Below are 12766 nucleotides of genomic sequence, written 5' to 3' on the forward strand. Positions count from 1 at the left end.
ACTTCCATTTGAAGATCAAATGTTGGAGAGACTTATTGGACAAACATACTATTACTTTTTAGATGGATAATCAAGCTGTAATCAAATAATAGTGGATCCATTGGATTAAGAAGACACCATTTACCTATCCATTTAAGATCTTTGCCAATAGAAAAATGTCATTTGGCTTGTGCAATGCTCCAAAAACTTTCTAAAGGTGCATGCTTTCAATCGTTTCAAATTTATTTGAGAAAAGTATAGAGGTATTCATGAATGATTTCTTTTCTTTTTGGTTTATCATTTGATAATTGCCTTGAAAATCTCAATGTGGTATTGAAAAGATGTGTGAAAACCAATTTAGTCTTAAATTGGGAAAATGCCATTGTATGGTGAAAGAAGGAATTGTCATTGGTCATAAAATTTCAGAAAGAGGAATAGAGGTTGATCCAGGCAAAGTGGAATTGATAGAAAGATTTCCCCCCACCAATGTGAAAGGAATTAGAAGTTTCTTAAGACAATAATGGATTCTACAAGAGGTTCGTCAAAGATTTTTTAGAAATTGCCAAACCCCTAAGTAACCTCTTGATGAAGGATACAAATTCAATTTTGATGATAATTATGAAAAAACCTATGCTGAACTAAAAAAGAAGTTAAGCTCAACACCAATAATCATTGCACCAGATTGGACTCTCAACTTTGAAATGATGTGTGATGCAAGTATTTATGCTCTAGGAGTTGTCTTAGGACAATGAAAAATAAGCAATTTTATGTCATTCACTTTGCCAACAAGGTTCTTAATGAAGCACAAATTAATTATGCAATAACAGAAAAAGAACTTCTAACCTTTGTCTTTTGGCTAGAAAAGTTTAGAACTTATCTCATTGGCTCTACCATCACAGTTTTCACTGATCACGCAACAATCAAGTACTCGCTCACAAAATCTGACTCAAAGCCTAGATTGATCAGGTGGATACTCTTATTTCAAGAATTTTATTTAGTGATCAAAGACAAGAAAGGTAGTTAAAATCTAGTGGTTGATTATCTGTCTTGGCTCACCAATTTTGAAATCACAAGCAGGGAAGAAGAAATTGTGGAGACTTTCTAATGGCATACCCCCTAGCATGGCCAAGCACTTTAATGAAGAGATAGAGTCATCTTTGCAAGGTGAAGCAAAAATCTTTTCCTTTTGGCCACAATGGAGTATCTTTAGTAGATTATGAATATTTAGGTATTGTATTAAGGGTCAAGTAGTGTAGGTTTCTTCTAGGCCTTGTATAAAGGGTCAAGTAGTGTAGGGTTTTAAAAACAATCTTGCTTAAGTAGGGAGCATCATATGTGTCTACTTAAGCAACTTTTTGATGTTTAATTATGTTAATCAAGCTAGCTTAGGAAGAGCATCCCACATGTGCCACATGGCAAACTCTTTAATGGAGAGTTCTCTTACATGGGTGGCCATGTGTCATTATCCTATTGGAGAGGATTTTCATAAAGTACCTTTTCACATGGCAACACATGAGTGGTTTGTTTTGTGAGAGTGAGGATTGCCACATATCAAAACTCTCCTTCACCAAGATAGCATTTTTAGGGTTTTGGTGCATGTTAACATTCTAGGGTTTTAACAATTTTGGTTACACCTTACTCTATAAATAGAGGTGTCTCCCTCATGTATTTCTCACTTTGAGAATGATAATATTATGCTACAAAAATTAATTTTGAGTCATACTTCTTCTCTTAGTTACTTGCTAGAGCATCCCAAGAGGTCCCTCTAACACCCCTTTCTCTTGAGTTGGCCTAACCTCTCTTAGAGCTCTATAAACCACCTTCATCCCACCATTAAATCAGCCAAATCGAGAGTCATTTTCTCTCAACACTAAGCTTCCGTGAATCCACCATCCACCATAGTCACCATTTCAAGCTTTGGCCCAACCTAGCTTGAGGAGGAGGCTATCACTTTCCCTGATAAGAAGCTGCTAACAATTAAAGAAAGGCCCTGGTTTGTTGACATGGCCAACTTCAAAGCAACTTGTGTGATTCCAGAAGAGTATCAATGGCACAAAAGGTGAAAGTTATTCAAATAGGCCAAGCAATCTATTTAAGATTATCCTTATCTCTTCAAGATATATGAAAAACCGCAATTGGACTCACAATTCCAGCTAGTTTGTGCGAAAGCTAGTCATCTGCTAGTATAGCTTGAGTACAAAGCATTATGAGCCTTAAAAAACCCCAATTTTTATTTAAAGTTTGTTGGAGAAAGAAGGAAGTTGTAGACACATGAATTGGAAGAGATGAAGTTACAAGCCTATGAGTGTTCCAAGATTTATAAGAGTAAAGTGAAGAAGTATCATGGTAGGAAGATTCAGAAAAGAGAATTCAAAAAGGACAACCAATTATGTTGTTCAATTTAAGGCTAAAACTTTTCCCAATAAAGCAAAAATTAAAGTGGTCAGGACCCTTTATTGTCAAAGAGGTCAAACCACATGGAGCCACAGAGATAGGAGACCCTATAACCAATAGGAGTTGGGTTGTGAATGGATAAAGGTTGAGGATTTATCAAGGTAGAGACTTTGAAAGATGTACCACCTTCACATAATTCACATATGCTTAATGAAACAAACGTCGAGCTAAAGACATTAAACAAGTGCTCTTGATAGACAACCCAAGTTTTTTTTTTATTTTGTATAAATGTTTTTCAATACTTAGTATTAAGATGCATGTAGTTTGAGGTTTTATTGTTTGAGAAACATTGAGAGGAATGTGAACAAAATGGTTGAAACAAGGTTTTAAATAAAAATAAATGTTTTGTGCTTGGGTCCTAATTCTGGTGCTCAGCCACAAAACACGTGTTTTAAAGTATCTAGGTTCAAATTTTTAAACTTTGACACCTATATAAGTTGTCACTCAGTTTTGAGCACCTACGACTCCACTATCACTCACCACTCTATTCACCCTCTCAACTTCCAAAAATCCATCTCTTTGAGCTCATTTAATCTCAAGCATTAAACCCTTAATTGTATTTGCATCAATCCAGGTAAAGAGAATATTATTTTGTTCATAATCTTCAAGTTATTTCTCCATACTTAAGGCTCACTCAAGCAACACCCATGAACCATTGCTACAAAATGAACTATCTTCATGAATTTCGATGGAAATCAGTATGTTCACAAATGTGCTCGAGTTTTGAATCTCTATTTTAAAAAGGAAAATTGATTTCGATGATGATCAAACCCTAGAATTCAATTTTTTAGCCATGCCTGCTCATATTCCATTTAAAATCTATTTTTGTATTCATGCATGTACATTGATGAGCAAACTACATTAGAAACTGTGTTGGATAAATTGTAGCTACTGTTATAGCTCTAATCAAATGCAAATTGTGCTTTAAAGTGACAACTAGGAAGAGCGAAAGAATTGTTGTTGTAGGAAAAGGAAAGGTTGTAGCAAGGGATGAAACCCCAATTGTAGTGGAGTCTAATGATGGATCATCCAGTGGGACAACATGCATTACTACTACACCTGTTAAGCATAGCAAACGTGATGAGCTTAGATCAAAACTAAGGGCGGAGAAGAGGCAAGAACCTAGGCTAGAATAGAGGAAATAGGCAAGGCCAGAAAAGAGGCCTGAGCAAAGAAAGGAGAAAACGCAAAAAAAGAGGCTAGTAAGGAGGCCAAAGAAGAGGCAAAGGACTCCACCTCTAGTTCACCAAAGCGCCCCCACTGCTAAAAGACAGAGAATTCTAACTCCTACATCTAGTTTAACAAATTCCTAAATCAATAGGAGAAGGGCTCAAGCAAAATAGACTTCCAAAGGTGGCACCTCCATGAAGAAACATTTTAGCACCTAGGGATGAAAGGCATGATAGATTTTTGTTCCTCACTAGGGCCCAACAACTCATATTCGCCCAGTAGGAGGAGAGGTCGATATTGACTAAAATAAGGGTGGAGATTCCGACATAACTCAAATAGTGACACCAATACTAATGTTAGCGGCTCAAAAAATGTGGAAGGCACTGATGCAAATGTTGTTCCTGCTTCAGAAGAAAAGGCATTAATACTAAAGTTGGTGCATCAGAGGAAACTAAAGAAGAGACCCTTAATGGAGGATCTGAAAATGATGAGAAGAAGGAAGTGAGCAACCTTCTAGCAATGAGAAGGCAACAACAAAAGTAGAGAAGGAAGAGGGGCAAGGCTTTGATGTGTTCTTTGACTTTGAGAGAGCCTTTAGATCATCTGATCCAGAAGATTAGTGAAGAAACTTTGGGCCAATTTAGTCTATCAACTTTAAAAATGTGTGGATTTAGTCCTTTTAACCAAATTTTGTTAAGTTTAAATGGTGTTTCAAACGCTTTTCTCAACTAACATTGACGCGAAAATGTGTCAAACGGTGTAAACAACTAAAATGCATTTATGATAAATGTTTGAAACGTCAAATAAACTTAACAAAATTTGGTTAAAAAAATTAAATCCACATATTTCTAAAGTTAGGAGACTAAATTGGACTAAAGATTCAAAGAGAGACTAATTCCAATTTTTACTGAAAGGTAAGGGACTAAAAATATATTTAACCCTATTAAATTTTATAATTCCTCCTAGGAATATCATATTTAGATTTCTTTAAAAAAAATTAAAATGCTTCTTAATGGACTGTAAATATCATACATATTCATAGTGTTACCGACTGTATATTAATCATGATGAACAAATTGGTGGTATGATATCTACTAATTTGAATAGTTACAGTAAAAGTTTTATTAAACTATAAAATAATTTTTAATTTTGATATAAAAATTTTAATACTATAAAATAATTTTATAAAAGGGTAATTATCAATATTCTTAGAGTTTTATAGGTAATATTTTTATTATGTAAATGGATATTTTTATTATGAGTTGTTATTTAAATTTTAAAAAATAGTTATCAAAAGAGTAAATGTAAGGCCCACTTTTCGTGCTGCCCTTTTTCTTAAGGCTGCCCCTAACCTTTGGGCCTGAAGGCTGGCCCAAAAAGGGAAAAACTGACCTAAAGCTGCCCAAAACCCTAATTCTGGTACTTTTGCGTAAAACAGATTTCCACACACCCTTGAGCTGCTGCTGCCGTCTCTGCTAGGGTTTGGTCTTCTGTTCCGTTCGAGTTAGTTCAACCTTGTTGCTCCTGCACGAAAGTTTGTTCCATGACCTTAAACCTTCTCTAAGTCATTTTCGTGTTCTATGTTGGGGTTCTCTGTAGTAAACCTACTCTCCCTTCTGTGCCACTATCTCCAACTCTTCAATCTGCTCGTGGAGCTGCTATAGTGGTGGGCTTAGGTGTCAAAGTTATTTTGCTAGCTCATTCCAGGTAAGGGAAGCTAGGACCCTCAGTTGTTTGTGTTTTTTTCGTTGTTTTGTTGTCATTTCGTGTCTGTATGGTTTGGTTGTTGTTGTGTCCGATTTGGATTAAGTTAAAGCATGTTTTGGTTCTTGGTTTTGGCTGTTGTACGAGAAAACAGTGGCGAGTACGCTAGTTTTCTCGCCCAAGCGAGCTAGTCTCGCCTAGGCGAGATTATCAGCGGCTCACCCAGGTTTTTGTTGCACGAATTGTCGCCTAGGCGACATGCGTTCTTTTTGAGCGAGGAGTGCTCTCGCCTAGGCGAGAAGGGACTCGCCTGAGCGAGACCTCACAGTGTTCCCTGTCCCCTCGTCGCGCCCTCGCCTAGGCGAGATGGGACTCACCTGAGCGAGCCCTGTTAGCTTGAGCGAGGCAGCGAGCGGGTTTTGATGTTGTTATTGAGTGGTTCACTGATATGTGGCTTGTTTATCTGACCCAAATGCTTTACTAGAAGGATCGTGTGATGATGGCATGATTAATATGTACATTCGAAATGGAAATGGCATGTTATTTGATTGGGTATGAAGTGGAAAGCATGAATTGTATGAATTGTTTATTATACATGATATTTATGTTATGGGAAATTCTTGATTGGTGGGTTGAACATGTTTAAAGCATGGGTAGGGCATAATTCCATGACTCTTGTAGTGAGAGATCTTGGTGGCGCCTCATCGGTTGGACGTAATTCCATGGACCCTCTTAAGGGCAGTCCTTGGTGGTGCCTCGACAAATAGGCGTAATTCCACGGGAGTCGTGGTGGTGCCTCAGGGCCAGGGCATAATTCCACGAAGGCCACGTGGTGGTGCCTCCTGTAAAGGTATAATTCCGTGAAGGCCTCGCAGTGACGTCTCATTGCTAGGATATAATTCCACTGCCACGTGGTGGTGCCTCAGATACGTATCCAGATAGTCAAGTCTTAGGTTTCGATATGGATGAGTACTTCACATGTGGGTGTCTGCCATGTATGTTTGAATGTGAAATGGTATGTTGAGTGCATGATATGATGACTTCTTCGCTAGCTTACCCTTTTGCTTGCTTGTGTGTTATGTGTAGACTCTACCTTTACGATGATCATCAACCTTGTTGGTGTGAGCAGATGCGAGAACCCCTAGCAGTGGTAATGATAATGGGGATGCTACAGCTTGATGGATTGGATGGGTATTGGGCCCACTGTGGGGCCCATCACTGAAGGACTTTATTATTTATGTTTCTCTTTTCTGAACAAGACCTAGTTTAATTATTTGTTTTTCCAGTGTATTTCTGTTTGGGCCGTGTGGAGCCCTTTCTTTGTAATCTGGGTATATCTGACGTATGGTATACCCTTATACCCTAAACTCCGTACTCTCTGAATATTCATGTATGTGATGTTTTATCAATTTGAGGTTATTCAGTTTTTGGGACGTTACAATAAAAATGAAAAAAAATTATTCAAATTGAAATAATAATAGTTACTAAAAAGATAAAATTGGTAAACAATTCTTTATTAAAAATAATTGGTTGAAATAATAAAATTGTTAATAAAAGGGTAAAATTGGAATGAAGTTGTGTATATAAAAAATGTGAATCTCTTGATTAATTGTATAGATAGTCATATAAAAAGACTTTCAATTTATGAGTAGTTTTCTTAGATAATAAAAAACGAAAAAGATTGCTATTGAAATATAAAAATATAAAAGGTGAAAGAGAAAAAAAAATGTAAAAAAGGAGTTAGAAATCATAATATTAATAATAGACCAAATATATTTTTCATTTCAAACTATTTTCAAGAATTGTATTTGTTTCTGAATTAAATTATATATATTTATTTAATCTCTACTTCTCCATTTATATATTATTACATGAGAAACACGTAATTTATTAAATGAGAAACACTCTACATATACCGTTTGCTATAAAAGATAGTTAGTTTAAGAAGCGAACATAATTCTTTTACAATAATGTGGAGGACATAAATCATATTTAACATATAAATAATAATAGTGGTAAATGTTTTTTCTATAAAAAAAAATCTTTTTTTCTTATTTATTTTTAACTAAATCACTTTCCTTTCTTCTCGTTTTCTTTAATTTTATTCTCAATTATCTTTATTTTCTCTTTCTTTTTATTTATCTATTTATCAAGGGTTAAAAATATGTTTTTTCTTCCAAAATATTTTTAAAAAAATTCGTACTGAACTAATATATATATATATATATATATATATATATATATATATATATATATATATATATATTCACACCCGCACTTTATAAAAATCATGTAAAATCTTATACTAAAAAAAATTTCATGACTTTGGTAAAGTGTAGTGACACTAATAAATATATAATTTAGTGTAGGAACGAAACACAAATTTTAGAGTAGTTTGAAACCAAAAGCCTACTAAAACTCTTACGAATTATTATTTTTGTTTCTTCATTTCTATAAAAAAAAAGTCCTAAAATGTTATTTTGCCTTTTTCTTAATTTAATGTAGGAACGAAATACAAATTTGAAAAGTAGTTTGAAACCAAAAGCCTATTAAAACTCTTATGAATTATTATTTTTGTTTCTTTCATTTCTATATAAAAAAAAAAACAAATCTTAAAATGTTATTTTGCCTTTTTCTTCCTTTTATCTTTTTATTAGCTCAAAAATACCATAAATCGAAAAAAAAAAGGGCTATAGTGAGAGAATTAAAAATGAAAGACAAGTGGAAGTAACCACATAGTGGGATTCATTCTATTGAGTGCTAAATCAACATCACACATGAAAATATATTAGTAGCAAAACTCATGGAGAAATGATAGAGTGGTACGTGAGAATGTGAGAATAAGATGAAGCATATTATTACAAGTTGGATTTAGTGCGAAATGCTGTTGTGTCAAAGACTTTGAGAAAAAACCGTGTTCTTGGTATAGATAGGTTGGACTGCAATATGGTGCCAATGTCATAAATCAGTTTCTTCTTCACTTCTGAATTTATGCCTCCCATTGAAACTATCTCAGCATATGCAGCTGCTTCTTTGTTTCCCTCAAAAGATATTGGCACTGACCCCTTCAATATCACCATCACAAACTGCACATATCCAAATTAATTTCCTTTAAATAATTATTATATTAATTTAAGATATTTTTTATTTTAAAATTTGAAATTTCGACACTTTTTTTAAATACTAAGCGGAAAAAAAAATTCACCCAATTATATGATATGAAACTGAAACAAGTTTTTAATTAAGATATAAAGAAATTAAGATTTATCTTTGAAATCTGCCCACAATAATTATACTTTAAGTTTTTATTATAATTTTTAACACAACAATAAATACTTCATCCAATAATTAATATTAAAACTTAAATTGTGACACTAATTTAAATATCATATTCAAAATAAATATGTGTCTCTTTTTTTTTTTTTTTTTAGATCTCTCTATAATTATTGGCATCTTCCATTGTTCGAAGTGGATTTAGTTGTTGTTTTCCTTGACCATCCCATCCATCTTTTACGAGGAGAAAGAATTATCAGATCCCACACCTTTAAGATATCGCACTAATAATAGTAGGGTTACTATGGTGGTCCCAAAGAGATACTTAATAGTGGGTGAGGTGTTGAATAACCATTTATAATAAAAGATGTGGTTACAATGTTGTGAGTGCAATCAATGCACAAAACAACAAATCACAGTTCTCCCACAACCCATCTTCCTTTCTCTTTCACACTTCATTAAACTATTGGAAACATATCCATGTTATTTAATCACTCTCTTTTATTTATTTATTTTTATTTATCACCTTTTTCATTTTTATAAAAGAATTTATATTTACTTTTTATACTTGAAAAAACAGCTTTATGACGATTTATTATTATACCGATTATAATTTACCTTGGCACAATAAATGACGTAGTAGTAATATTGTAAATATGAAAAAACTTTTCATGACGATTATATCTAGAACTGACATAGAAAATGGATGCTGTGAGAAATTTGTAATAAATTACAAAACTTTTTGTACTAGTTATTACTAGAACCAACATAAAAAGTGAGATGATAGCAATTTTGTAATAAAATATAAGACTTTATATGTTGATTATATCCATAACTGGTATAGAAAATGTGCGTATATTATTTTAAATTTAAAAACAAATACTATGTTGGTTCTTTAATTCTCTTATTCTCGCTTCCTTCCCTTGCAATGCTCTCCTCCTCGCACTACTTTTCTCCTTGCACTACTTTTCTCCCTCAATTAACTCTCATTTTCTCCCTTTCGTTGGTGGTCACTTTTGTTTTCGCAGAGTTCGCTCTCGTTGGTGTCGCTCTCGCTATCGCAAACCCTTAGTGTCTTCACAGACCCTTAGTGTTCTCACAATTGCTCTCGAAACATTGTGTATAGGGTTTGGATTTAGGTATTTTGTTGTGGTGGTCTCGTCGTCTTTGTTGTTGTTCTCGAACCCTCCCTCTACTTCCATGAATGTCGTTACCCTTCTTCTCTTCTTACTTTTTGTTTTCGCATTAGGTATGCAATTCTGCTCTTTCTCTTCTTCGCCCTTCCACGTGCAAATCTTCATCTCCTCTTTCTTTCATTTTTCTCTTCTTTCCACAATTGCTTTAAATCTTGCCAATTTTTTACAATTTAGCCTAGAGACTTTGGATAATTTTAATGAACTTGTCTTAGACTAGTTGGCCATGATGGCCATCATGGTGGCGTCCATGAGGGAGTGTGAGGGAGTGTGTATGATACACCTTAACAAATTGTTATGACCAAACAATCGTGTAAGTTAGTATCTACTGAGAAAATAATACTTTCTATGTCAGTTATAACTATATATAACGAGCATAAGAAGTGAAAACCTTTTATATTATATTGATTATATTTATTGTATTTATGTAAATTTTAAAACTAACATAAATTTTTTTTAAAACTATATTATTTTATTAATATAAAAGCTTAAATAGTAACCATGATATTCTTTCAGCTTTAAACTTTTCAGTTTAGTTAGTATTTTCTTTGTTTTTTTTTTTAAAGAAACTCTCTAAAATCGATGACACTGACGTTTAATGTCTTTATCTTAATCGTTGTTATTAAATTAGAAGACAAAAACATGTTTTCTAATCTATTTTAAGAAAAATATAAAAAGTACACACTCATAGTCTGGTTTGAAGGAACTATATATTTCTTTCAAACATGAAAACGCATTAACAAAAAGTTTCAGGTATAAAAATACATTAAACAAACACTTTAGGTAGAAATTGCCTTAAGTATGGTACACACCTCATATGATGATTCTGTGTTAATGCAAATAACCTTGTAATAATTCCCCGTGCATTTTTTACCACATGAATTTCAAGAAATTTTGTTTAGGATAAAAAAAAAGGAGTGGAAGTACAATATGAACTAAACTAAGGGAATCTCAATTATTTACTATATGTAAATAGATTTATAATATCAATTAATAATAAAGTATTCCCTTTTAAACGAAAAAAGTTTAATTAACTGAAACTAATAAATTAATCAATAATTTGTATTAGTATTTCAAAATTATTCATACCATATTTAAAGTTAAAGTAATCAAGTGAGACTTTATAATTTGTAAATACATATATAATCAAGGAAAATTTATTTTGAATATCTATTAACTTATTAAGAATATAAAAAGAATTGAACCGTTCAATTATAAAAAGTTAAAAAAATATATCATAACCACATAATATTATTGACGAGTCAAGATTCTTTACTATTTTTTGTATTTTCCCTATTAAAATCAACATATACCGATGTAATTTTAAGCCAAACTAGAAAAATAATATTAAAAACTCAATAAAAAAAAATTCAAATTCATCATCGACAGATCTTTAAATGCAAACTTACTTTATATTATCTACCTTTTAATATCCTATATCTTCTCTTATTTAATTCCTTAAACCTGATTCATTGGGCTTTCATTATCTTAAGGATGACAATGTCTGCATTAAGGAGTGGTGAATATCCTATTGCCTTATTTTATATCCTAGTGATCTGATTCTGCAACAATATCAAAAAACAAAAAACCACCAAAACATTGCACTCTGCCCTACACTTTGAGAACCACCCAATTTGCCTGTCTTTTTCAACCAACTTTTTAATTGCCCATTGGGATTTGTTTATTTCATTTTCTAAAACAGTTTGTGTTAATAAGATTTCCAAGTTTGACTCATCTTATTCCACTTGAAGCAGACACAATAATCACCAAACTTCTATCTATCCAATTTTAATCAGTGTTATAGTTTTTCACCATCTCTCAACTTCAAACAAAAATGGTGCGTGGTGGAATCATAGGATCCAATTGCAAACCACAAAACCTAACTCTTATATTATAAAAGTGAGATTCTAATGTAAATTTTACAAGGTTAATTCCAACAACAACAGTTTGTTTCTTCCAAATGTCTTACTGTTTTCTTCTGATAAATAAACCAGTGAATTCAAATTTACCCTTTTAATGCCAAATCAATGATAAATAAGAGTTAGTATCAATAGATAATCACTTTCTGAAAATTTGCAGACTGTTAGACCAAACTATGCAAGAGAAAACAAAAGAGGCAGATTCTCATCTGCAGAACAATGAAAAACGCTTCTGCATATTCCACAAAAAAACTGTCGAACATGTAGTTCAGATTCCTTATCCTATATGACAGATTGAGTTGCTGAAAGTATAAAGCTGAAAACAGCAGCAGAATAACCCAGTTGCATCCAAATATGAAAGATCTGAGTCACAATCGTTTCTAAAAACTCCACAAAAATTAAAATTTGAGCCAACCCAATTGAGTTTTCACGCAGACTTAGAACTGTGAACAGATTAATTGAAAAAAAGGAGTGACTAAAGAGAAAGGGAGAGTAGTGTAACACACCTTCTCTGGTTTTCCGATGATTTTGGAAACTGCAGTGGTGGCTTGAGAAAAGATTGGATCGATGTTGATTCCATCTAAGTTAATGTTGGTGGAGATGTAAAGACAAGGCATATCTTATCCTATCTTTTTTGCCTGTGACTCTTCTTTGTTATTGGAATAGTTTCAACCAATTCAAGTTTGAGTTTACTGCAATCGCATCTTGTATATGCATGTATTTATAGGTACAATTAATTGAGTAGAAAGCTGACTTTCACTGTTTCCACCAGGACTCGACAGTGACACATTAATAACACCATTTTCATAAAAGCATAAACAATTCATTTTCTGACTTGGTTCATTTCTGGTCTTACTTTCTTAGTTCTGCCTAATAATAACCAAAGAGTGATGTTAGATTAGATTAAAGTACAGTCTCTGTATTTCAATATAATTGTTATGATTTTTAAATTGTAGGTTGTCTGTTCTTATTTATTGTTAGTAAGAGAGATTACAACATATTTTCCTTTTCTTTTTTCTTTTTTCTTTACATGTTCTGCTTTTTAAAAAAAGAAAAAAGTATTTGTTTTCCTAA

General features: G+C 32.9%; 1 protein-coding gene across 1 annotated transcript; it reads right to left on the bottom strand.

The window, feature by feature from the left end:
• Positions 1-8018: 8018 nt before the first annotated feature.
• On the bottom strand, positions 8019-12404 carry LOC114165970 (uncharacterized). The gene is made up of 2 exons (XM_028050618.2): positions 12199-12404; positions 8019-8393 (listed from the first exon to the last, which is right to left on the bottom strand). The coding sequence occupies exons 1-2, from the start codon at positions 12307-12309 to the stop codon at positions 8166-8168; spliced, it is 339 nt and encodes a 112-aa protein (XP_027906419.1). The 5' UTR covers positions 12310-12404; the 3' UTR covers positions 8019-8165.
• Between the last annotated feature and the right edge of the window lie 362 nt (positions 12405-12766).

Source organism: Vigna unguiculata, chromosome 10 (genome assembly GCF_037176805.1).
Source record: "Vigna unguiculata cultivar grain cowpea cultivar isolate G323 ecotype 2 chromosome 10, ASM3717680v1, whole genome shotgun sequence".
Classification (NCBI taxonomy): domain Eukaryota; kingdom Viridiplantae; phylum Streptophyta; class Magnoliopsida; order Fabales; family Fabaceae; genus Vigna; species Vigna unguiculata.

Excerpts from the sequence above, each read along its gene's own strand:
- LOC114165970 (XM_028050618.2), bottom strand. The coding sequence starts at position 12,309 with ATGCCTTGTCTTTACATCTCCACCAACATTAACTTAGATGGAATCAAC. Across the intron at positions 8,394-12,198 it reads TCATCGGAAAACCAGAGAAG|TTTGTGATGGTGATATTGAA; the intron begins GTGTGTTACACT and ends GGATATGTGCAG.